Here is a 25,444-nt window from a genome sequence, read left to right as displayed (position 1 = left end):
TTCTAACATCTAAACCCGCTTCTTTTATAAGCAGCTTCTTGCCTCATCCCGTTATATCTCAGTGATGTGGGATGAAGACACTGTATTAGCAACTTGATTGTAAGCTGCTTCTGAAAAATAATGACCAACAACAACTTTGATATTACAGGCATTTCTCGTATATTGAAATCGGAAATTACTTGGAAACTGAATCGTTTGTGCATTTCTGGTTTGGGGATTTTGTTCTGGTATTTTAACTACATGGGGTTGATGATGAGGAAAAGAAGATAATTAAACCTAGGGGAAAAATATGTTTCTTTGCTTTTAAGATTGAAGCTTGTGTTCCCAACACTTGATCAACACATTGAAATCACGAAATTTAATCTTCAAACACTTGGGGTCTGATCACATCATTGCAAGTATATGCATGAAGTAAAATTCTTATTCAATTCTAATGATATTCAAGACACATTCCACTCCAGAAAGCTTACATGACAAAGTACTAGTCCCGGCTAGAAAATATTGAAAATTTTAAATCTCCTGACAATGCTCTTGAACTCTGAGTCTAATACTAGAATGTTTAGTTTGTAACTTTTAATATTTCTAATTGCATAAATGAATTAAATTAGGTAAAAAGGTGTTAAATTTAAATTGGGTTATAACACTACTATAAAATTGGGTTTTCAGTAAAAGACTTTAAAATCTAATAAAAAATTCAGACTTTCTTGTTAAAATTTTGATTTTTCTGATTTTTAATGTTGTTTTGTTCTTTAACTTATTGATTATCGGTTGATTCAATCCGATTCAATATAACATCATACGTTTTTACCAATTCTTTGTGCAAATAGTTGAGACCAAAACCCTTGCAAGGGGCTGATTTTGATGACTTGTGAATTAAAAATCGTCCAAAAGGACAGTTCGGATATGTTTCGATTTTCTTTTGCCAACCCAGCTTTCTAACTTTAGCGTGGTAGTCCAAAAACTCGTTGGCAGAGTAGGCCGGCATTAGTTTGTAAATGGACCACCATTCAAGAAGCCCAAACCGGCATTCGTTGCCCATATGAATATGATGAACTTCAGTTTTCCCAATTGAAGTGGCAGAAAACAGCTGAAGTCTGATCAATGGAGTGTGCCGGGAAGGGGAGTGGAACTCGGTGCTTAGGCCCTGCTAGAAAGCGTTGCGGTAGCTGTGGAGCCGTTTCTTATTGCTCTGCTTCTCATCAGGTTCTTTAATTTCTAAGTAAAAGGGAAAAAATTAAATGAATAAAGTTCAACATGTTATCTGCAATGTTATCTCTACGTAAGCTTGTTTCTAATTGTAATATAATTGCTCCTAGATTTCTCACTGGAAGGTACATAGAGAAGAGTGTGAAAGGTTAGAGCGGCAAATGAAGAACTTAGATTTGTTAAATGATTTTCCTTTCACGTTTTCCCAAGAATCTACGGTGCAGGTAACTGTCACCTTGCTTGCAAAAAAGGGATTTGATGAAACATTGCATTTAAGCTTATATTAGACTTAATTGACTTGGTTGCCTGACTTGTTTTGGTAGATTAGTGAGAAGCAAGAGAGCAGGTGTTCCTTCTTGAGAAAGAGGGGCATTCATCAAGTGGGGTTGTGGGTTTGTGAATGCCATTGTGGTGCGTCGGTTACATCCTTTGGTAATTCCAGGTTTTCTTCAATCTCCTGATTCTTCACTCTTCAGTGATGATAGTTTAAGCCTTCGCAAAATCAGGAGTTTGATTGTGAAAGTGTTAAGTGGATGTATTTTGTCTTTATATATTTATTTAGTTCTCTAAGCTGTGATTCAAATGCAAATTTGTTACTTGAATAACAGAAGTTTTTGATTAAGCTAGTTGATTGCTTATGGCATTTCAGATGAAAATTATGGTCACTTTCAACTTTGTTTGCAGGCTTGAAAGTGATACCTGGAATCTCTCAAATATCTTGTGCCCATGTCGTGGTATCACTTTTGCTTCTAGACTTCCAGCCTTCTGGTTTGCCCTAATGAATGCTTCTAGAATTAACCTTGTAATAGTGCAGGGCCTTCATCTCCAATAGCAAAAGCATTGTGCAGTTGGAAGGATTACTATGAATGGAGGTGCATACCATTACAATCACCTGTTTCTTTGCTGCTCCACTGGGTATGAGATGTTATTATATGCTATAGAATCATTTTTGAGTTAATACTTTGTCATTCTAATCATCAACTGGTGTTTATGGTACATCTTTTACATGCAATTCCTTTCTTCTATGGTGGAAAAAGGGGATGATATTTTACTGGTTTCTTTAGTTTATGGTTAATAATCTTTCAATTCTAAGGTGCTTTACTTTTCATCTGTCCAGAAATATATGATACAATGCTAAGAAACATCCCTAGTCTGAAATTCCAAAACCTTGAGTTCTGCTTTCTGCTCAAATGAAATCCAAATACAATTTTTCTTGAAGAGTAAAGCTAGAAACTTAGTCAAAAGAAATTAGAATCGTTGTCATCGAATCCAGATGCATACTCGAGGAAATGCTATACTTTGTAGATGTCTACTAGCTTGTGGACATTAGCACTAAATATATATCTGTTCAATTATTTTTTTGTCTCAGCCACTTACAGTGTATCATGCAATACAACTTGCTGGATTGGGAAGCTTGACCTCTGAAATCAGCAAACTGCGCATACACTATCTTGGTACACTATGATCTTTAGCTTTTAAATCCCCATTAGTTGTAATTTGAAATGTTATCTGTTTGTAATTTCTGTGTGCTAGCATCTAGGTGTTCAATCAGCTATGCACTTACTGGAAACTAATTGCTGATAAAACGAAAAGAGTAGATACTTTAATTAAGTAATGGTGAATCAAAAGGGAGCAAGCTATTCTTTTTTACATATGTCTATGCATGCTTGTGTGGCCTTTTTTTTCATGTAAATCAGTCTTTCTTATATGGACAAATTTTATTTTAGTTTTTAATATTTTTTACTTAACTTCTCGGTGGTTTCTTTATGTAGTCTTAATATGGTTATCTAAATTTAAGTGTTTTTTTTATTTGTATGTTCAAAGGACCTGAGAAGGAGCTCCTTCAACTTGCTGTCTTTGGAGAATTACATGCAGTCTTTCCTGGGGTTTTTGTTCAAATTGAGCTTATTGGACCTGCGGTTCCACATCATAGGTTCGTCTTACCTTTAGTTTCTGCAGAAATTGTACTTGGTTTCTCTTTACTGTAAGTGCAAAGCAAACTACTTGGTTTGGATGGGAATCAATTAAATCGTCAACTTGCATATAATTCCATTTCATGTCTTGACAGTGATTAGTCATAATTGTCTTGTTGACTTTGGTGCTGGTCAGGTTGCTATGTTAAATACCCTTTCATAAATAGGCTTTTTCTTTTGCTCCTTCAAACTGTTAAATCTTTTCCCTTAGGATTGATTTTTGCATTTGTAAGGTCTGTATTAGGAACTGGTCTTTGATCTTATGTTATTCTTCTGAATGACCCAACTTTAGATGATCGGTCGTTTAATTCTAACTTGTGCTGGGCATTGCTGAAGCTTCCTGTTTCCATTTAATGCGTAGGGATGGTGATAAGATTGATCTACACAGCTATGCTCATTGCATTGAGCAAGATTGTGATTGCAGATACAAAAATGAGAACGCCAGCTGCAGTATAGGTCATGCATCATCTGCAGTGACACTGCAACTACATAGAGGATATTATCATGACCGTTTCTTAGATATATCTAAGGCCTGTTTTTCCTTTACCATCTTTCTGTCCCTCTAAAGCTTTTCATCTTGGGAGATGTCTTGTCTGCTTGGCTCAGCCTACTAAAATTTCCTAAGAATCTCTCGTGTAACAGGATTCCCTCCCACACTTAGTTATTGCTCCAAATGCTGGCGTTGCAGCTTATGCAAGTTGGTTGCCCACTATAGTATGTCTTCAGTATGCCCTTTAGATTCTTTTTTTTTTTTCTCACTTCATGATTCATAATGTTTTCTACAAGTGTCGCTTTGTGTTTCTAGGAAAGCTCAAAGATTTTATGTTTATGCTGTTGCTTGAGTATTCCAGGATTTTTTCCCTTAATTTTGGTTTTGTAATGAACATTTCAGGAGCTAATAAAGGAGATAAATGTCCCTGCAGTATTTTCTGATTATTGTGAAGAAGCTTGTAATCTTGCAGCTTGCTGCATAAATGCTGTTACAAACCAGCCTCCCAGGCTTCCTGTAATTTTACATTGCTGTTTATTCTCTTTTCACACTTTCTCTCTCCTGTAGATTTCTTTTGGACATATTTTGGAGATTAATTTGCTTAATTTAATGATTCATGCGATGCTTATGTCCTGTAGATTCAGTTAAATCCATTCAGGCAGCCAATGGTGGTGGAAGACAGTCCACTGCATCTTCCTTGCTACTCCAATTGCTTCCTATTTGCTATGTGAACTGCTTTGCTCTCAATTATTCACATATTCAGCGGATTTCATTATTTTCATGCGAGCATATAGGGGTCTTACATGAAAGGAGAATATAAACTAAGGTAATCTTGTAAAATTTACTTTTCAATCTTGACATTTGCTGATGCATTAGTAATGGATCTCTCTGTGATGGATCTGATAGTTTAATAATGCTTGATAATATTCATGGTTATCTTATGTTAATAGAACTTCGGTAACTGTTAAAATTGTATGTATTAAATGCATCCGGGCGCTAATTAAATTCTTAGGTTTTTCTTCATTTGCATGAACTCGTGAACCTTATTTATCCTTTGATGCAACGGCGTTATGTTCTTACTCCTTCAAGAAATTCAAGGATTTGGAAGAAGAGAAGACTACCAATGGATAATTACAAATTGTGTTTTAGTTAAAATAACGTTTTACTGGTTGTAATTTTGTATGAGCTATATAAGCTGTCGCTTGCATTTTGTAACATTTATGTCTGTAAAATTTGTTTTTATTGTGAAGGAAGAAATCAAGGAAATTACATGACTATTGTCATCATAAATAAATTTCTCCAAAGCAACACGTGGCACATCAAACCTATGAGCATCAAGTGATAACACCCTTGTAAATTTTGCCATCGCATCAGCAGCTTTATTAAACGTGTTATACCTTGATCTCCCAATTTTGCTTTGACAGTTCCCACGCTGCTCCCGTAACTGAGTTCGGTTAGCACTTGCTATCTTTGCTGTAAAACATGTGTCATATAAAAAGGGCATTCTTTTGTGGATGACAGACATGTGATGTTGGATTCCTGGTGTTTCTGGCAAATGCTGCAACTGAGGTGGAACCGTCAGGGGGCAAGTTTTTTAATAGCTTTGCTCGTTTTCACATAAGCACCGTTTAAGGGCACTAATTGGCTTTTAGCGGGGTGGGCGACATCATTCCGATCCGAAGAGCCTAGTAGAATTGTCATTCCATCATTTTGATACCCTTGGTTGCAAAATTATTACGGGGAAAAACTTGGATTCCATTTAAAATGATTTTTAAAAAATAATTTTGAAAAAACGACTCACTTTTTTTGAAAAGTTAATATTTTTTTGTGTTTAGATGAAATTGTATAAAATATTATCTGTTGTTTGGCAGATTTCCTGAAAATATTTCATAAAAATTGTTTTCACTGAAACAAGCATATATTTGAGATTTATGATAAAAAGTTTAAATTGATGATACGCCCCGGCCTCGGTGATGAGAGTCGAGTCGTTGATGTGCCCGATCGTGAATTGGAGTAATATCAAGGTTTGTCGAAGATAGGTTAAGAAAGAAGGGATAAAGGCTCAAATTTAGTTCAAAAGGGGTTATGAAGTGTATTGAGGATGATAGGTGAATGAAAATCAAGTATTCAAGTTGAACCAACACAATATAAGTGTGTTAACCCGGGACTTATACGAATACTTAGGAAAGGTTAAATGTTGTATGGATGGAAAACGAATAAAATGGAACCTTGACCCACTATCAAAGATGATAGGAACCTCGGTATAACTTGAACGCCACACTTTGGATGCAAAGTGATAAGTTCGGATAAGAAGAATGGGTTGACGCCACAAGGGTTACTTGATAAGCAAACGAGTCTTTGGAGAACAATGAGAGTTGTAAACAATCTCACAAAATGTAAAAACATTAATTCAAGGTTCTTCTCCCCTTACAATGAAATTTAACACATATTTATAGGCAAAACAAAAGGGTAGCCGAATGGGTAAAATTGGAAGCCAAATTCGGCCATGGTGCTTCCTCAATTTGTTCCTTAAATTATGCATGATGTTGGCCAAATGCTTCCTTAAATTCTTCCATGAATTATGCATGATGTTGGCCAAATGCTTCCTCAAATTCTTCCATGAATTATGCAAGATGTTGGTCAAATGCTTCCTTAATTTGTTCCACAAATTATGCATGATGTTGTCCACCTCTTCTTTGCCGTCCATGTACATTGTCCTAGCAAATTCAACAAATTTACTTAGCTTAAATATCACACATTAATTCGGCTGAACCAAGAAATATTTAACTAAGACTCAAATTAAACTTAACAGCAACTAAGACAATTTAATTAATTATTTCAAAAAAAAATGAATAAGCTAAAAACGAGCTTGTTAAAAATTAAGCTGGAAGAGCTTGAAGTAAAGTGCACGGTTTGCTCATCTTGCTGGTCCATGAGTTTTCAAGTAGACTGGCCACGGATTCACCCCAAACCCGATCAACCAAAGCTGAAATTGTGTCTTTAAACTTCTTAGCCCTAGCTCTGGTAATAGGTCCTTTAGGCAGCTCGAGGGAAACATCATTCGCATTTGATAACTCATGGGGCCCGATTGCATCAATTAAGTAGTGAATTGATTACAAAGTGATGTTAAGGTGAAATTATAGTAAATAATGAATCTTCATGATATTAAGGATTAAATTGTAAAATTTGTGAAATTTATAATTGAATCAAGAGAAGTGATAAGCATGAAAATTTGTTATGTGAAATAAGATATAATGAATTATTTGAGTAAAGTGTTTATATGGTGAAAAATAAATTACCTGGCAATATGGACTAAATTAAAAAATGTACAAAAGTTTAAGCGTGAAACAATTTAATATGTGAATAAGAAATTATGATAATAGTTTAATGAATATGTTATGAGATGATAAAATATGCATGAAGTATTGTAAAAGTGAAATTGTGGAAAAATATGAAATTTTTATAATGACAAGTACTAAATTGTTAAAGTTAAGAAAAAATGTGGATGAAATAATAGAAATGAAATGCATAGAAATTTGATATGTGAAACGCGATATTGAGATAAATTGTGTGATTAAAGTGTAAAAAGAAAGAAAATTGATTTAATATGATTAATTAGTGAATATTGAACTTTTATGATAAAAAGGGACTAAATTGAAAAGTTATGAAAGTTTATAAAAAATATTTTATAAGTAATGTAGTAGAGAATGTAACATCGTGGTGCTTTGACCCGATATTCGTGTTGAGTATGGGGATGTTACAGTGAACAAAACCTTATCAATATGGAAAATATCTTACAGAGAAAATTTTGGCAACACTTTTTATAGAATAAGAGGGTAAATTTATGTTAACTAAAAAACATTTTACATAAAACAAACATCAAAAAAGGCTAAAAGTATTTTCCGTAAAAATTGTTAGGTTGAAACAAACGAAGCCTTAAGTTGAGTTGGCATATACTTTGACGAATTTAAAAATCATTATTTATTTAAAACTAAAATTTTAAAATATAAAAAATAAAATTGATGATGATTCAATCCAACCTTTTTAAGTTTCATTTACTTATTCTGGTGTTGGACTCTATTTCATTGGACCCCTGTTCTAAACCCAAGTGTTCGGTAATTCCGTTAAACAATGGCAACAATTATACGTATAAACATCAACGGCTATAAACTATAATGCATGCACTTTCAAGGTTTTAGGCTCTTTAATAAAAGTTTTGCATTGCATTTGTCACAAATCACTGTCAAAATAAAAGAAAAAGAAGGGCGTCTATCTTATTCAATCGACTGTTGAGCATTGGTGTCAATTGTTGCTGGTGAACCGAAAAACTCTTACCTGAGAATTTATGATCAAATTACATTTCCCCATCCCAAATATCCTCAACTGTTCTAAAGGGTCCACATTTGGAGGTGTAAGCCACTCCAGTGACACCTCCGCTTTGTGCGAGCTCGTCGATCTTTTTCAACTCATCCTCATCCAGAGACCAGTCAAATATCCCAAGGTTTTGCTTCATTCTCTCACCGTTGAAACTCTTCACAATGACGCCAACTCCTTGTTCATATATCCATCTCAGAGATACCTGTCTTTGGAATGTTTTTAAGATTAATTTAATTCCTTATACTCAAAAAAACACTAGTGTCACAAAATGGGGAAAAAAGGTACCTGAGCAGCAGTTTTCCCTTTGGCCTTGGCAATTTCTTTAAGCACCTCACACTCCAACACTCTATCGCTGCCCCAAAAGGTTCCATTGGCTCCCAATGGGGAGTAAGCAGTCAAAAAGATGCCATTGGCTCGGCAAAACTCTCTTAGCTTCTTCTGTTGCCACATTGGGTTCATTTCCACCTTTCAAAACATAATAACAACTTCATTATCATTGTTATTCCAAAATCCAAAACCAAATCGAGAGTGTTACCTGGTTAACAGCGGGAGGGATGTTTGCTATGGCGAGGATGTCAGTCAGCTTTTTGCAGGAAAAATTGCTGACACCAATGGATTTTGTGAGGTTAAGCCGCTGACGTTCTTCCATGGCTGCCCATATAGAATTGAAATCCATAGGAAGGAAGTTTTCCTCCTTTATTGGGAATTCATAAGTCCCGGGTTTACAGCTGACAGGCCAGTGAATCAGAAAGAGATCCAGGTACTCCAACTTGAGATTTCTGCAGCCAATCATTAATGTCTTAGACAAGAAAAATTTACATGATTGATTATATGAGAATGAGACTGATCATTCATATGTAATTGTTTTTACTGTAAGCTTCTCTTGAGGGCAGGGACAACAAGGTCTCCATGAGCATCGCCGCACCATAGCTTAGTAGTGATGAAGAGCTCGTCTCGGGATTGGATTAATCCAATCGAAAGTGCTTCTTGAATTGCTTCACCCAATGGCTGCTCTGACCCGTACTTGGCAGCAGTATCAAAATGCCTATAACCAAGTTTGATTAATTGGAGAATTGCCATTTTTGTAGCTTCAGCTCCTACGGGTGGGAAGACCGCCGTTCCGAACCCCAAAACTGGCATTTTCTCGCCATTGGAACCAAACCTATGCTCTGGAATACCGAAAGATGTTGACCCCATTCCCCGATCTGTGGATATTCCGCTCCGCGGCGTTATCTAGTTTTCTCAATGTTAAACGCAGCTTTTGGCTAATTTTTAGATCTACCACTCGCGTTAATCTAGTTTTCTCAAGGGTTGTGGATCTTAGCAACAATTTTCACAGGGTTTTGGAATTTATATTTTTTAATAGGAAGGGATTTCCTTAATAATTTATTCATAATCGATAGGCAAGTTATTTTCTTGGAAACTAAAAAAAAAAATTACCAGGAAAAACTAGCAGTTCTTTTATTTATATTTAAGATTAAGATAATTTTTTTTATTAAATTCATTTTCGATTTATTCTTTTACCTATTTTGATTTAAATGGTTAATTCGATTCAGTTTCGATTTTAGCAATTTAAACCGAATAAAACCAATTCTTTTAAACATTAAAATATTTTTATATATACTCAACACAATGTAAAATAACTGCAACATAAAAAATAAAACTCAAGCCGAAATTAATAATTACAATTCCATTTTTATAATTAATTTAATTATAATTTATTAGCTTTGATGTATATAAATAAATATAATACATAAATAATTTATTTTTAAAAAAATCTAAAAGGTAAAAAAAACAAAAACAAAAATCGATAAAACCAAATCGAATCAAACCAATGAAATTTGATTAGGTTATTTCGATTATCATTTAAAATTTAGCTTATTCAGTTATTGCAATAAAAAAAACAAACTGACAGAATTGGCCAATGCCCACCCTAATTTCTTTTGCTATAAATATTTTTAAAATATAATTTTTCATTGATATGAAACTTTAATATCAAGACAATTTTAAGTTATATACGCTAGATATGAATATACTTAAATTTATATCTATTACGTAATGACAAAAAATTTATAATTTTTACATCTTCACAATCTTGAGTTAATATAAAATTTACATGTAACAAATTTGACCAATACATGAACAAACCATAACCTGTGGATTAATTCAAGTATTTTTTAATAATAAAAATTATTGAAATTCATTAATATTATCTTTTATTAATAAGGATAATTTTGTAAAAAAAATTATTACATTCTCATAGAAGTGTTGAGTATATCAAACATGTTAATGTAACTTTCGAAATTTTAACTAATACTTTTTAATATATATCAAATATTATTGACACTAATACTTCTCCTCAAAAAAAAATCCTATTACTCGATTAAATATTGTCTTTGCTGTCAACAAAGTGTGTCAATTTATGCATAAGCCACTTCGCCAGCATTTCAAGGCAGTTAAAAGGATCCTAAGGTATCTACAAGGCACTCTTGTTATGGTATCACCTTCAAGGCTACCTCTCGTTTATCTCAAGAGGGATACTCTGATGCTAATTGGGGAACTGATATGGATGACAGGAGGTCCACAACAGGTTTTTGTGTCTTTCTAGGAGGTAATCTGGTGTCGTGGGGTTCAAAGAAGCAGCAAGTTATCTCTTGTTCCACTGCAGAAGCTGAGTATAGGGGCTTAGCTCATGCTACAACTGAAATCATCCGACTTGAGTCCTTGTTGGCTGAATTACAAGTTAGTATTGATGGTCAAGCTACTATCTGATGTGATAATTCAGGAGCAGTAGCAGTGTCAGCCAACCTTGTACTGCATTCCAAATTCAAACATGTTGAATTGGACCAGTTTTTTGTTCGAGAGAAAGTGACAGCAAGAGGCAAATTGTGTTCCAGCACAAGACCAGATTGCAAATGTCCTTACCAAGCCTCTGCACCGTTTTTCAATAAATTCAAATTTAGTTTTGGTGTTGTTAGCAAATATTAGCAACAACAACAGGTTCAACATCAAAACTGCCAGGAAGACCAGTAGATAGGTGAATATCAAGGTATGAAGGCAGCTGACTGAAGTATGCTGCTGCAGCTTCAAGGTTCAAGTTGAGTAGTTCTATTAGTAGTTAGTTAGTTAGCAGTTAAGGTTAGATAAGTCAGTTTGTAATCTATTAAATCTTCAGTTAGTGTGTTAATCAAGATTCTGTTAGGTTGATTGTTAGTTGATTTCCTTACTGATTCATTAACTCCTCTTTTGTATAAATACATGGATCGGTCCACTTGGGATTTCATAAAAGATAAGAGAACTCCGAGTAATCATTGAGTAAAGAAAGTGGAAGGTGAAAGTAAAACTAACATGGAAACGGAAGACAGGAAACAATTGTGTGGAAATATTGTATAGCAAATCAAATTTCTCCATCCCAAAGTTCCTCCAGTGTCTTGAAAGGACCATTTTCGGAGACGAAAGCTTCTGCCTGGACGCCTCGGCTTTGTGGGATGTGTTGGATCATTTTCAGCTCATCCTCACTCAATGACCAATCCATTATCTCAAGGTTTTGCTTCATTCTCTCTGCGTTGAAACTCTTCACTATTACAATCACCCCTTCCTCATACGCCCATCTTAGACATACCTGGTTTTTGGTTTAGTATTTCAGTTAGTACTCAACTTTCATCTAAATTTCCTGAAACAAAAAAGACGAAGCTAATTTTGCTTCTGTTTTCTGGATGAAAAAGGCACCTGAGCCACGGTCTTCCCTTTTACTTTGGCGATTTCCTTGAGCACCTCACACTCCATAACTCTATTGCTGCCCCACTTGGTTCCCACGGCTCCCAATGGAGAGTAAGCTTGCAAAAGGATCCCATTTCCATGGCAGAAGTCTTTCAGCTTCTTTTGTTGCCACAGAGGGTTCAATTCCACCTTCAAAACATTGAAATAGCTTCACTTTCGGTCTCACAAATACTTCAAAACTCAAACAAAATTGAAGGCTAACTGTGTTCAGAGAGAGAAAGAGCGAGTTACTTGATTAACAACCGGAGGGATCTTTACGATTGACAAAATATCGGCCACCTTTTTGCATGCAAAATTGCTAAGACCGATAGATTTGATGAGCCCAAGCCTCTGGCAATCTTCCATGGCGGCCCATACGGAACTTAAATCCATAGGGAATAGATCATATTCCTTACCCCCTGACACCCCTTCCTTCCTTTGTTTTAAGCATATAGGCCAATGAATGAGATAAAGATCTAGATAGTCCAACTTCAGATTTCTGCACTTCAACAACCATTCTCTGTCTTCAGCTCAACAAAAGATAGAAAAAACAAAAAAGAGGAAACAAATATTTGATTTTACTGTAAGCTTGTCTTGAGAGCAGGAAGAACAAGATCTCCATAAGTTTGGGTGCACCACAGCTTGGAAGTGATGAAGAGCTCGTTTCGAGATTTGATTAAGCCAAGCGAGAGTGCTTCAACGATTGCTTCACCCAAAGGCTGCTCTGACCCATACAGAGAAGCTGTATCGAAATGCCTATAACCCAGTTTGATTGCTTGAAGAACAGCTTGTTTTGTGACAGTAAAAAAATCTGATCCTTCAACTATCTCCGATGCGGTGCCAAATCCCACAACCGGCATTCTTTGCCCACTCCACCTCAAAACACAATCTGGAATACTCCCCATATTCTTTTTAACAACTCAAAAAGGAAGAAAAAGAAATGTTCTTTTGCTTCAATCCTATATGTGAATATGGATAATGAGAGAGCCTGAGGTAGTCAGTTTCTTTGAATGGAAAACTTGCCGGCGAAAAATAAACTTGAATCTTCTCAAAAAGTACTGAATTTAAGGCATTAAATGAGGCTTAATGCTAAATTTTGCCCCAAACTGTGTTTGCTTTTTTATTTTGGTATTTAACTCTTTTTTCCATATTATTAGTTCAGCTATTATTTTTTGGGAAAATTCACGAACAGTAATTCAACTTTAGAGTAGCTCACAAAACAGTCACTTAAATTTTATTTCAGTCACTCAACTTTTAAAAAATTACAAAACAGTCACTAACGTTATAAAAAAGTGACAAAATAGTCACTGATTAACAGTTTCTATTAAGGGGTTAACGGGAGCATTGACGTGGCATGTTAACTAGCTAAACGTTGGACGAATAGTCAAAAAGTCAAACAAAGAAAGAAAAGATGATTGGTTATGATTTTTCTTCATTTTCTTCTCATCTTTCTCTTCATCTTCTTCTCATCTTTCTCTTCATCTTCTTTCTCCCACAACAGAACAATAGCGTGCGGTGAGCAATAAAAAGAAGAAGAAGATAGCAAAAAAGTATTAAATTGTCGTCGTTTTTTTCCTTTTTAATAAAATATCCTCAGTTCAGAATAGAGAAAAATGAAACAGAGTATTCTCATTCTTTGTTCTTTTCTTCATTGATAAATTTGTTTAACGGCTTTGATTTCTTTTTGATTGGGTGGGATGGCGAAAACAGGTGTAACACTCACTAACTCTAAACTGTCGCCGGAATAAGGTTATGAGGTATTACAGGACATATCAGACAACTTACGAATAATTCACAATTAATATAACATTCATAGTAATACAAATAATTAAGTCTCTATATTGGATTCTCGAAGACCAAAACACGTATTAAAAGTAGAACGGGACTTATTCGAATATTCCGGAAAATTTTTCATAAATTGTTGTTGCTGTTGTTTTTTTTTTTATAAAAATTTCGACAATATTTCTACTAATTTTTACTTAAAACCCCTACAAATTCAAACCAAAAGTAACCAACCAATACCAATATTTTAACCAAAGAATTTTACATCTTAAAACACTATTAGATTACGCTTAATCCATTAATTTATTATTTAAATTTTAAAGTATTAACATAAAAGGAACTATTTCATATCTTTCATTTCATTTCAAAATTTAATACTAAATTTACTAATTTATAACTTTTAAATTACTTATCATCCAAAATTGCATAACTATCTAATTACAGCAACATCATTTAAGCTATATATATAACTCATGTATAACCACCTAATACATGCCACTTAAATAAAAAGAAGAAATACGTCACCAAAATTTTCTTGTCGGAGTCGGGTTTGTTTTGGATGACCTGCGCACGGAAACAACCATACACAGAGTATTTTATACTCAGTGGTATTACTATAAATCAAAACTATTTAACATTAATAAATTACAAACATCAACCATAAAACTTTATAATCATTTAAACTAATTATATATAATTATATTACTTCATAACTCTTAAATTCATATTTCATTTTTCACATACTAACTCAATTCATAATTTAACTCATACATTCTTTCTCATACTTTTCAATAGTGCCAAAACAATTAATCTCATTTTCAAAATCTCATTTCAATTATTTACCCTATTAGCAAGGCTCAGACTTCGTCAGATACGCGGATTCCACCCAAACACACCAGAATATCCAGCCCAAACACATCCGGAATATTATAAATCCTCCATAACACACTAATAAGGCATTAAATGCCTCTTCGGATAAACCGAAGTATATAATAACAGAAACATCTTCTCGGCCGAACTACAAATCTCCTCATCACAACACAAATCCAATGGCATGCCATTTGTATAAAATCTAGTCCGACAAGTTAATAGGGTATTATTTTACTTTTCCAATTTCAATTTCATTTCCACAAAAATTTTCAATACTCAATCAATTAAAACATCTATTATCTTAATTCATATACAAATTAATTTTCACACATACTCATATTTAATTTCAAATATAATACTTACCTTATCTTAATTACTCCATAACTATAAATTCAATATACATTTAATAAATAGTTTGAGTTATAGTAATACAAACCCAAAATACGAGTTTACTCCTCAACGATCTTTTCTTTTCCTTTGGATGCCGATGCCTCGTTTTCCTTGTTAGCTAAAAATAATAATAACAATTTACATTATTAATTACAACATTAATTTAAATAATTAATTAAATTTCTACTCATTTTATGCCTAATGTTCGTTTGGTTGCAACTCCCAAACTTACTTCATACTTTATCTAGAATTATTACTTTGTTGTTTTGGCTTCAACAAGAACTTCATATTTCATCCGGATATATTACTTTATTGCTCTAGTTTCAACAAGAGCTTCATATTTCATCCGGATAACTTAGTTATTTTCCTTTTTTTTTCTTCCTGTGTGAATAAAACTCTTGCTAATTGAAAATTCATATATTTATTTCATACTTCAATTCTATTCATTTTTCTTCCATATTCATCCTAACTATCAAGTATTCATAATATAACCCTAATTTAAAATTTCTTTTAACCTAATCCCTCTATTACAAAACTTATAGCTTACCTTACAATTTAATCCTTTTACTAATTCTAATTTAAAATTTATTCAATTCAATCCCTAATTCATCTTTTTTCTTCAATATGAACTTTGTTTAAAAGCTTATAAACTTTCTAACTATCAAATTAAGTTCATCAAAACCTTGTTTTAAGACTTCTAAAACATCAAATTTAAAAGAAAAGGACTAAATTTAGCTTACCAAACAAACTTGAAGCTTTAAAATCCGAATTTTCCACTTTTCTTTTCTTTCCTTTTTCTTCCCCTGTTCTTCTAATGTCTAATGCTCTCTGTTTCTTATTCTGTTTGTTTGTTGGTTTTTTGTTTCTTTTTCCTTTTATTTCCTTTTATTCTATTTACTTTATTTTAATTTGTTTTCTATTTAATTAATTAATAATTATAAAATATCTATTTAATAGCAAATGTATATATTACAATTGTATCTCATATCCACCGTACATTTGTCTTGATCTAATCTATTTCATAATATAATATAATTAATAATTTTAATAATAATAAACATCTAATAAATATCTTTTACTAATTAATAATAAATATAAAATATCTTTTTACTTAAATATTAAGTAAATAAGTAAATATATTACAAGTGTACCTATTTAATTATTATTTCAATACACTTGTATACTTCATCACCCTACACTTGTCACACAACTAGATTTATTTATTTATTTATCTATAATTCATATTATAATTTAAATAAAATAATAATTATATAATATAATAATTTAATAAAGTAAGAAAAATCTTACACTTATGCCGCCTCATTCTATAGTAAATGGCATATTTTCCATTTTGGCTCTTTTTATTTTATTTTAATCTACAATTAAACTTTTACTCTTTATTCAATTTAGTCCTTTTTATTATTTACACTAAATTGAGCTAATTTCACTTAATTAAAGCCTAATTAAACACATTACTAGGCTCACAATTATTCCTAATAATTATTTTCGAACTTATTTCACTAAGACGGAGGCTCTATAACTCACTTTTTCGGTGCCTGTGAATTTTAGGTCATTACAACGGGGGTGTTAAGTTCAGATCCAACGGTGAGAGCGAAGGAAGTGGAACTGAAGAAAGAATTGCAGAAACTGGTTAGGACTATCGTCGACGAAGATGATTACAGCATCCATGCCATCGATCGAGCTAAAGATGCTCTTTGTGCTTTGAAAGGCCTCATTATGTTCAATAAACGATCCTTGCCGGCCACCTTTAAGTTACATGAAGCGGTGCCCTGTCCTGAAGAGTTCAAATGTCCTCTTTTTAACGAGCTTATGAGAGATCCTATTATTTTAGCTTCTGGTCAGGTAATGAATGACCTTTGCTTTTGGATTGGTTTCTTCAAGATTGAAAGGAAAAGAAAGCGATAATTTGAGATTTCATTTTTGGGTTTTTTCTTGATGAAGGTGGTTAGTTTGTTTCACTGTTTGGTGATAAGAAAGTGTGGGTGCATGAAAATGATTTTTAGGTTGACATTCTTTGTATATTTTTCTTGTCTGCATTTCCAGTTTCAATAAGAACTTCATGGCCACTTACGTGTGGTTCAGATTAATTAGTTGAACTTGAAGATTTAGAAATACTACTATCTGAAGATTTCAATTCCTTTTTTTCTCAATATATATTTACTGTACAATCTTTCAGTATGGCAAATGTTATTGCTTGATCTTTCTGTTTTAGAGACTTGAATTTTGGGAATGCATGGATTTGTTGGATTGGTTGTTCTAGTTTATGTTAAAAATGGATTTGCTGACTCTTTGTGGAACTTGGTTCTTGATTTGGTTTCATTTGGATTTGCAGACATATGACAGACCCTTTATCTAGAAATGGCTGAATGCGGGCAATAGGACTTGCCCCCAGAACCCAACTAGTCTCATCTCCTTCCATTTTCTCTTATTCTTCTTCTCATACTCTTCTTTTTCTTATTCTTCTTCTTTGTTTCTTCTCTTATTCTTCTTTTTCTCTTATTCTTCTACTGCCCAAGGCTGTTTAGGGTTTAAAAGGACTGTTAAAATGACAATTAACCCACCGTTAAGTGCCATGTTATTTTTTCGTTACGTCTGTAACGGAAATTGGTTAAAAGGATTGTTTTGTTATTTTTTCAAAGTTGAGAGACTGAAATGAAACTTAAGTGACTGTTTTGTTAGCTACCCCAAAATTGAGTGACTGTTTATGTAATTTACCCTTATTTTTTTATTCGGTTCAAACTTTTTTTTTCTACAACAGTGTTAAAAAAATCATTTGTCTCTCTATCAAAATTTATCATGTAACACATCCAATCAATCAAAATGTATCATGTGATAATTCAATTTATTTAGAATAAAAATATTGACTCACTGGAAGTTGACAAGTGTTGTCCATGGTTGATTGCCGTTGGCCAACCGTTGACTAATGTTGACCACTATTGAACGATGTTGGCTACTATTGACCAAATATTTTATCATTCACGTGGTATTGTTAGATCACGCTACATAACCTTTTTAAAAATATTATATATAATATATTATTTAAAAATCTAAAAAATCATAATTCAAAAAAATAAAAGTTAAAAAATATATTTTATAAAATTTAAAAATATATAAATATAAAGTTTAAAAATTAAAATATTATATAAAAATTGAAAAAAATAAACTCAAAACTTTATATATATATATTTGTTCAACTAGGCCTATTTTGGAAATTTAGATATATTGTTTTGAATTTTTGAAAAAAAAATAGATCTATTTTTTAAAATTTATTGGATTTAGAGTTTTTGAAAAAATTAAAATTTATGAAAAAAAATTAGAATACATTTTTGAAAAATTAAGTTTTTTCAAATTTTAAAAGTTAAATACTTTTTTAAAATTTTTAGATAATTTTTTTATTTTTATATAATATTTTAATTTTTTAAAAATTTAATTATTTATATATTATATATGATTTGTTTAAAATTTTAAACAATATTTTATTTATGAATAAAAATTAGAATGTATTTTTGAAAAATTAAGTTTTTTCAATTTTTAAAAGTTAAATACTTTTTTTTATTTTTAGATACTTTTTTATTTTCATATAATATTTTATTTTTTTAAAAAAATTGAATTATTTACATATTATATATGATTTGTTTACATTTTTAAACAATATTTTATATATAATATTAAAAATAAATTATATATAATCACATAATATTTTAATTAGAGAGTTAATGTTATTAATTATTATAACTAATTAAATATATTATAAAAATATAAAAACCAAATTATGAATAAATAGTATAAGACTTATTAACTCGTCTAAATCGATTTTTTTCTCAATCAATTCAATTAAATGCTACTACTTAAAAAACAATAAAAAATAATCTACATATATAATATGTTTTCAACTTCTAATATAAATAGGAGTAATTTAAATATTTTTGTAAGAGAATAGGGATAGATTTAACATTCTAAGAAGGTAATGCAAATATTGTTTTTAAGATGTATTTACTTTTTAAGCAAATCTGAATATTTTAAGCTATAAAATTTACATCTCTTTACTAAATAAAGCCTTTGGATTGATGTATATCCAAACATTATTTAAATACATCCCTTCCAAATTGCTTGACGGGTTGAAGTTAGACTTTTTTTTGTAACTGCTATTAATTACTACACATTGATCATCAGCAAGCCTATTAGCTCAGTTGGTTAGAGCGGTGTGCTAATAACTTGAAGGTCGCAGGTTCGAAACTTGCATGGGGCCATTTGATTTTCTTTTTCTTTGGGCTTTGTGTTTTCCTTTTGCTAACATTTCGGCCTTTCGCGAATCCTTGGACTCTTCCCCGCCCCCTTATTTAACTATATATGTATATTTTGGGCTTCAGGATTAGGATTTGTATTATTCATGATTTTAAACATATATTTGTAATTATTATACGAATATTACACCATTAATTAATATCAAAATAGTGTATTAATTTAGTATTTGTTTTAAAAAAATTTATAATATATATAAACTATTTTTCACAAATATCAACTTAATTAATTCTATTAAATATCGTTTTTTAAAATTAAAATAAATAAGATATACATTTTTTCACCTATGCTAACATTAGATCAATTAATTTGTGTTATATTCGTACATCTTTTTCATGTGATAATCGTATTTGAAGTATTTTATATTTTATAAATTTTGATATATTAATAACTTTTTAAAAAAAATTATGTTTTTCCTATATTCGAATAAGATTTTAAATTTTAGTTGTGCTTAAATAATCTTTTAACCTAATTAAATTTTCCTTTCAAAAAAAAAATATAAACATCAGTAAAAGTACCATGAAAGTCATTGCATTAGTAGTTAAATTGCATTTTTATCTTCCTATTCAAAAAATAAATAAATTAATCTTTGTAACTAGATCAAAGAAAAAACCATTTTTTCTATTTAAAATTTTATCTATTTTCACCATGAAAAATGGTCCTTGTTTGCCATAATGATGTACACATGGCACATCACATGAAACTATCTGATTATTTTATCAGTCACAACAATATTTAATAATAAAAATAAATAAAATTTTATTAAAAATAACCTGTTTATTATTTAATCTAATATATAATAATTAATTTACAAATTTTTAAAAATAAAGGAGATAAAATAAAATCTATTTCTTAATAAAATGTCGTCCATCTTGACGGTTGATTTGGGAGACTAATTATTAGTTACAAGTATGAATGGCAGAATCTAGAGTAACTTAATTGATATTCGACTAGTCTTTTTCAAATTGAGTTTATTTTTATAAAGGGAACACATAGCATGCAATGGGGCCAGTAGCTGAATTAATGACAAATTTGATCACTAACATTAACATTCACATGTTTTCTCAAAATGGTATTAATTATATTTTGGAGTGTTTTTTGGTTATTAAATTTTTTTTTTCAAATTTTTTTTAAATATTTAATAAAAGTACCGTTAAAAAAATTAACGGAATGATGTGAAATTTCATACGTGAAATATTTTTAATAAAATAATTACATGTGGAAAATAATAAAATAAATAATTCATAAAGTTAAAAAAATCATGAAGTTAAAAAAATAACTCTTAATTTAAAGAAAATAACCGTAATTATCTTAAAAAGTTTCAACATGAATGCACATATTCAATATTTTCGATTTGATTTATTAATTATCTTTTTAAAATCTCTCAGTAAATAAACATATGAATTCATTTTGAACCTTTTTTTTAGATAATTATGTATATTTTCTTTAAATTAAGAATTATTTTTTAATTCCATGTATGATTTATTTATTTTATTATTTTTCACATGTAATTATCTTATTGAGTTACGTAAGTAATAAATTACATATCATTAAAAATATTTCACATCATCCACGTTAATTTTTTTTACCGATTCTTTCATCAAATCTATTAGAAAAAAGTAGTTTGAGAAAAAAAGTTGCCTTATTATTATTAGTATAGTTTCCGATTGACACTTCGTCTTGGGTTAATTTTTTTTTGATTGATTTATAAAATAAAAAGTTAAAAGTTAAAATATACTCTAAGTCTTTATACATTTCATACTGTTGGAATTTAATCTTCTACTTTTATTTTCAAGATTTTAACCTCTCTACTTTTAGAATTTAAAAGTTCAAGTCCAATTTGTTATCAACACTAAAATTCTTCTTGTAAATTCTCTAGTGTGTCATTTCAAAATTAAAAAAAAAACATTCACTTGTTAGTTATGTAACATAAAAATAACGTTGAAAATGCTAAAGTAAATTTTTTTTTCTCAAAAACACCATTGTCACGATAAAATAATTTTTTTCAGAATAATGTTATTAAGAAAAATTGACTTCGGCATTTTGATTGAAATAGTTAATAATATTAACTATTTAAACTAACAATGATATTGAAAAAGTAGAGGAACTAAACTATGTCAAAAATTAAAGTATATAAATTAAATCTTAAGTTTTAACGTAGTAGAGGAGCGACAACTAAAATTTGAGTATTATCTTATAATACAAAAAAGGCAAGGCAAACCCAAAAGATATCAGAAGTCATGTAACCTTTTAATTGAAAAATTAACAATATTAATTATTTGGACTAACTAATAAGATTATAAAAAATTATAAAAATATTGGGATCGAATCATGTTAAAAATTAAAGCATAAAAACTCAAGTTCAATTTAAACATAATAAAAGGACCAAAATTGAATTTTAACCATTTTTATAATGTTAAAAACGACAACAATTAGTGAGAGACGTGTCAAATGAGGAAGGTTGTCTTCCTTTTCATTTATAATTATATTTGCAAAGGACAAGAATGTCATGAAATTCTACTGACAGTGGTTATATTTGATTTATACTTGCTTTTATGCGACTTAGTCAAATGTTTTGAAATTTTATACAAAAGTTTGAGAAATTTCAAAACATTTGAGTGAGGGTGGATATTTGGGTGCTTCCTTATTATGTGAATATAATATTAAGAATATACCATATAGTGAAAAAATGAATGAAAAAATATATTGATATATTATATCTTGAATATTGACTTAAACATTCTTTAATAAAAGAATGTACATTTTTTTACATATGATAGGTATGTTGATTTCTTAAAGAATAAATTAATGAAATATTATATATACCACCATAGTGTAGTAAATTTATAATGATGATAAGTAATAATATTTTATTATTTAGAAAAAGTCTAAAAAATTATAATTATTAATAAATAGTTGTGTTGTAAAGACGTAACTTTTATACATAAAGTTATAAAGACATAATTTTATATAAAGTTATTTTGTAAAACAACACAATTATATGAAAATGTATTTCATTAAAAGATACGTCCATATGATAGGATATATTGGAAAGGCATTTCATTAAAAGATAGACTATTCTCTTTAGAGTGTTAAAAATTTTGTTGTATCTTGTAGACATATAAAAACTTTTAAGGAAAGTGTTCTACACACCTCAAAGTTGTTATATTTTAGTAACATTAATTTTTTTTATTTTTATTTTTTCAATTTTCCATATTAATTTTTTTCTTTTAACAGTTGCAACAAAGGAACACCGTTCTGTAGTCTTCCAGGAACCTCGATTTGTTGAATACTTCTGCCTAGTTAAGTATTTCACCATTATTTGATACCAAAAAAATTTGATAAATTTACTTCCCAAGGCTGGTTGAGAAAACAATGTGAATTTTTAAATGGTTGCAAGCAACAACAGAATTGGAGTATGGTCAGATGAATATTAGCAGTCGTCCATCTCCAAAAAAAAGAAAGCCAAGTGGAGGCATCGAAACTCTCTGTGCAATCTCTTGGATCTTTGCGTAGACTCCAACAATATTTCATTTGCCTATGTGGCTGGGCTTGGCTTTGGGGCCGCTTTTAAGCATGTGGTTGATAAGGATAAGAAGAATCTCCAAATGCTTCAAGTCATTATAGCTAATTTACTCATCTAGCCCAAAAAAAATTAATAGTTATTAAAATGATCCTAGTTCAAAAACATTCACCAAAATTATCTAAAATCAACAGTAAATTTAGATTTTGGGAACCCAATGGCCGGCACCACCTTGTGTTTTGGCCCCACCATTACCTGATGATTGTGTCAGGCTTTAAAACAAATAAATTTTTTGAGTTTGGGACATGAATGGCCAGCATCAGAGTATTTTTTTTTAAATCGTATCATACTAGTATATAAAAATACCAGTACTTGAAAAAAATTGATTTTGACCATGTAATGGCCGGCACCAGAGGCATTTAGAAAAAAAATTTAGGGTACTCACCAACAGATGGCCGACATCAAGTACATTTTTTGGCTCCCAAGACACTTTTTTTATTATTTAACTTTGGGATACTGATGGCCTGCACCAGTGTCATTTAAAAAAAAATTTTGGGTGCTGGCCAGTAGATGGTCGGCACCAAGTACATTTTTCTACTCCTAATGCACTTTTTTACTTTGGGACACTGATGGCCGGCATCAGTGTCATTTAAAAAAAAATTTTCGATGTTAGCCAGTAGATGGTCGGCACCAAGTACATTTTTCAGCTCCCAATGCACTTTTTTTTTTTACTTTGGGACACTGATGGCGCCAACACTATCTTTTTGGGGTCCCAAAAATATTTTTCTTTTTTGTTTTGGGATACTGATGGCCGGCATCAACTTTATTAGATTAAAAAAAAATATTTTTTCTTATTTTGGAACATTGATGGCCTGCACCAAGTATTAAAAAATTAGTTTTCTTAATTTTGGGAATCAGATGGCTGGCACCAAATTTATCAGATATATATATAGGTGTTTTGTCTTCCATTTGAGTTTTTATTTGTTTTTTTGTTTGCTTTATTAGTTGAAATTCGAGATTAAAAATATCAATTTTTTCTTTGTTGATAAGGAAGCAAAAATTTTTTAAGATGAGTTCCCAGATTTTGTTTGTTTATGTTCATTTCGATGGAGAAATGATAAATTCAACTGAAGAAGGCTGTGTATTTCAAAATCGGAAAAAAATAGGAATGAGATTCAACAAGCATGTATCACTGGCGGATTTAAAATGAAAAATCAGTACAAAGATAGTAACCCGTTGCGGAAAGCAAATGTTGAAACTGTTTTACAAATTTTCGGTTTCAATAGATCCGCTCAAGTTCTCAGAAATGGTGCTTGAAGATGATGATGATCTAGGGACAATGATAGCAACTTATTGCCCCTTAATATGGAAAATCTCATCCCGGTTGAGTTGTTCGCAGAGATAGATAAACAGAATCCCATTCAAGTTGTAATTCTAGCAAGCCAGCATTCTGGAATTGATTTTGATCTTAACGTCTCCTAGAAAGATCAGTTGGATTGTGGACGGTCAATGCCAACTCTCAAAAATCCAAACACCGGTGGATGTTCATATAACATCCCAAACTCGTGTACTCGTCTAGAGATCCATCCAAAGGTGTTGGCCACTATAGAAGATGGTGATGAAGGGTTCGATAATGATGATCAGTCCCACCGTGGTCCCGACGATGATTTCAGTGACCTCGATTTTGATGACATCCCTGAAGACATAGACAAGGAAGGCCTAGTGGAGGGTGAAAATGCAAACCCCTATTCAACCGGGAACGCGGGCTCTTGTATAGTTATAAGAAATAATCTAGGGTCCTTCATGACCAACGTGATCCTGATGTGGCTCTTGCACACGAGTTCCCAAAATATACAAACATTGTACCGGCTCACCTACTTGATGATAAATTCGACAATGAAGAGTTGTTCGTAGGAAAATAATTCAATAATAAGAAATACTATTTACATGCTATAAAACAACTTAGCTTGAAGTTAGGTGTGGATTATAAAATAATGAATTCAATGCAGTCTTTGTACATAGGAGAATGTTGGAAAGCATCAAGTGAGTGTAGTTGACGTGTTCGAGCCGCGCTAATGCATCAGACACAGATGTGGATGATAAAGAAACTAGAAGGTCTATACACATACACGTCTGCTCGTATGTCACAAGACCATCGAAAGTTAGATGCAAAAACTATATGCAACTGCATCATCCCTTTGGTGAAAGAGTCACCCACCATTCAGGTGTCGGTCCTTATTGCAGACATGCAAGCTCGATTCAAGTATAAAGTGTCATACCCAAAGGCATGGTGGGCAAAGCAAATGGCGATGCGAAAGTTGTATGGTGACCGGGATGCGTCATACAACGAGCTTCAATGGTGGATAGCCAGGATGCAGGAGCACGTGTCTGGGACAATGATTGATTTGCAAACACTGCCGTATAAAGTCCTAAACGAGGAGATACAATCGGGAAAATAATTTTTTCACCAATTTTTTTGGATGTTCAAGCCGTGTGTTAGGGCCTTCCCTCACTGCAAGCCGATATTGCAAGTGGACGGGACCTGGTTGCACGGAAAATACACGCAAATACTCATGAATATTGTTGCAAAAGACGGCAACTGAAATGTACTTTAGATTGTTTTCGCCATTGTTGAGCGTGAGTGCTTCGAGTATTTGGAATTTTTCCTCAGAAATCTGCGAAGGCACGTTGTCAGAGAAGACAACATTTGCCTTATATTAGATAGATCGAAAGGATTACTTGCTGTGATAA

The 25,444-nt window shown here is 31.5% G+C and overlaps 3 protein-coding genes across 8 annotated transcripts; 1 reads left to right on the top strand and 2 right to left on the bottom strand.

Moving 5' to 3' along the window:
• Positions 1–917: 917 nt before the first annotated feature.
• Positions 918–4,997, top strand: LOC107886622 (zinc finger MYND domain-containing protein 15). Of its 5 annotated transcripts, none has more exons than XR_001680809.2 (12): positions 918–1,203; positions 1,317–1,430; positions 1,530–1,648; positions 1,891–1,940; positions 2,021–2,121; positions 2,576–2,660; positions 3,031–3,139; positions 3,541–3,709; positions 3,822–3,893; positions 4,072–4,185; positions 4,308–4,495; positions 4,768–4,997. XR_001680809.2 is itself a non-coding variant. In XM_016810644.2 (11 exons), exons 1-11 carry the CDS (start codon positions 1,102–1,104, stop codon positions 4,398–4,400), a joined length of 1,128 nt encoding a protein of 375 aa, XP_016666133.1. In that variant the 5' UTR covers positions 918–1,101; the 3' UTR covers positions 4,401–4,997. The 5 variants fall into 5 exon arrangements, 2 of the variants coding, with proteins under 2 accessions (XP_016666133.1, XP_040955961.1); XR_001680808.2 differs by having other exon boundaries at positions 4,759–4,997; XR_001680807.2 differs by having other exon boundaries at positions 4,682–4,997.
• A 2,865-nt stretch (positions 4,998–7,862) lies between these two features.
• LOC107886621 (non-functional NADPH-dependent codeinone reductase 2) lies at positions 7,863–9,438 on the bottom strand. Of its 2 annotated transcripts, none has more exons than XM_041100034.1 (4): positions 8,918–9,438; positions 8,582–8,825; positions 8,332–8,511; positions 7,863–8,252 (listed from the first exon to the last, which is right to left on the bottom strand). In XM_041100034.1, exons 1-4 carry the CDS (start codon positions 9,241–9,243, stop codon positions 8,226–8,228), a joined length of 777 nt encoding a protein of 258 aa, XP_040955968.1. In that variant the 5' UTR covers positions 9,244–9,438; the 3' UTR covers positions 7,863–8,225. The 2 variants fall into 2 exon arrangements, with proteins under 2 accessions (XP_040955968.1, XP_016666132.2); XM_016810643.2 differs by having other exon boundaries at positions 7,863–8,248; positions 8,918–9,432.
• Positions 9,439–11,276: 1,838 nt separating this feature from the next.
• LOC107886620 (non-functional NADPH-dependent codeinone reductase 2) lies at positions 11,277–12,892 on the bottom strand. The gene is made up of 4 exons (XM_016810642.2): positions 12,388–12,892; positions 12,058–12,304; positions 11,776–11,955; positions 11,277–11,668 (listed from the first exon to the last, which is right to left on the bottom strand). Exons 1-4 carry the CDS (start codon positions 12,708–12,710, stop codon positions 11,444–11,446), a joined length of 975 nt encoding a protein of 324 aa, XP_016666131.1. The 5' UTR covers positions 12,711–12,892; the 3' UTR covers positions 11,277–11,443.
• Positions 12,893–25,444: the final 12,552 nt, after the last annotated feature.

The sequence above is a fragment of the Gossypium hirsutum genome, chromosome A03 (genome assembly GCF_007990345.1).
Source record: "Gossypium hirsutum isolate 1008001.06 chromosome A03, Gossypium_hirsutum_v2.1, whole genome shotgun sequence".
NCBI lineage: Eukaryota > Viridiplantae > Streptophyta > Magnoliopsida > Malvales > Malvaceae > Gossypium > Gossypium hirsutum.
This window is presented reverse-complemented; position numbering and strand designations above follow the sequence as displayed.

Excerpts from the sequence above, each read along its gene's own strand:
- LOC107886620 (XM_016810642.2), bottom strand. The coding sequence starts at position 12,710 with ATGGGGAGTATTCCAGATTGTGTTTTGAGGTGGAGTGGGCAAAGAATG. Across the intron at positions 11,956-12,057 it reads TCCCTCCGGTTGTTAATCAA|GTGGAATTGAACCCTCTGTG; the intron begins GTAACTCGCTCT and ends AATGTTTTGAAG. Across the intron at positions 11,669-11,775 it reads AAGGGAAGACCGTGGCTCAG|GTATGTCTAAGATGGGCGTA; the intron begins GTGCCTTTTTCA and ends ACCAAAAACCAG.
- LOC107886621 (XM_016810643.2), bottom strand. The coding sequence starts at position 9,243 with ATGGGGTCAACATCTTTCGGTATTCCAGAGCATAGGTTTGGTTCCAAT. Across the intron at positions 8,826-8,917 it reads GCCCTCAAGAGAAGCTTACA|AAATCTCAAGTTGGAGTACC; the intron begins GTAAAAACAATT and ends GATTGGCTGCAG. Across the intron at positions 8,512-8,581 it reads TCCCTCCCGCTGTTAACCAG|GTGGAAATGAACCCAATGTG; the intron begins GTAACACTCTCG and ends ATGTTTTGAAAG.
- LOC107886622 (XM_016810644.2), top strand. The coding sequence starts at position 1,102 with ATGGAGTGTGCCGGGAAGGGGAGTGGAACTCGGTGCTTAGGCCCTGCT. Across the intron at positions 1,941-2,020 it reads TATCTTGTGCCCATGTCGTG|GGCCTTCATCTCCAATAGCA; the intron begins GTATCACTTTTG and ends GTAATAGTGCAG. Across the intron at positions 3,894-4,071 it reads CAAGTTGGTTGCCCACTATA|GAGCTAATAAAGGAGATAAA; the intron begins GTATGTCTTCAG and ends TGAACATTTCAG.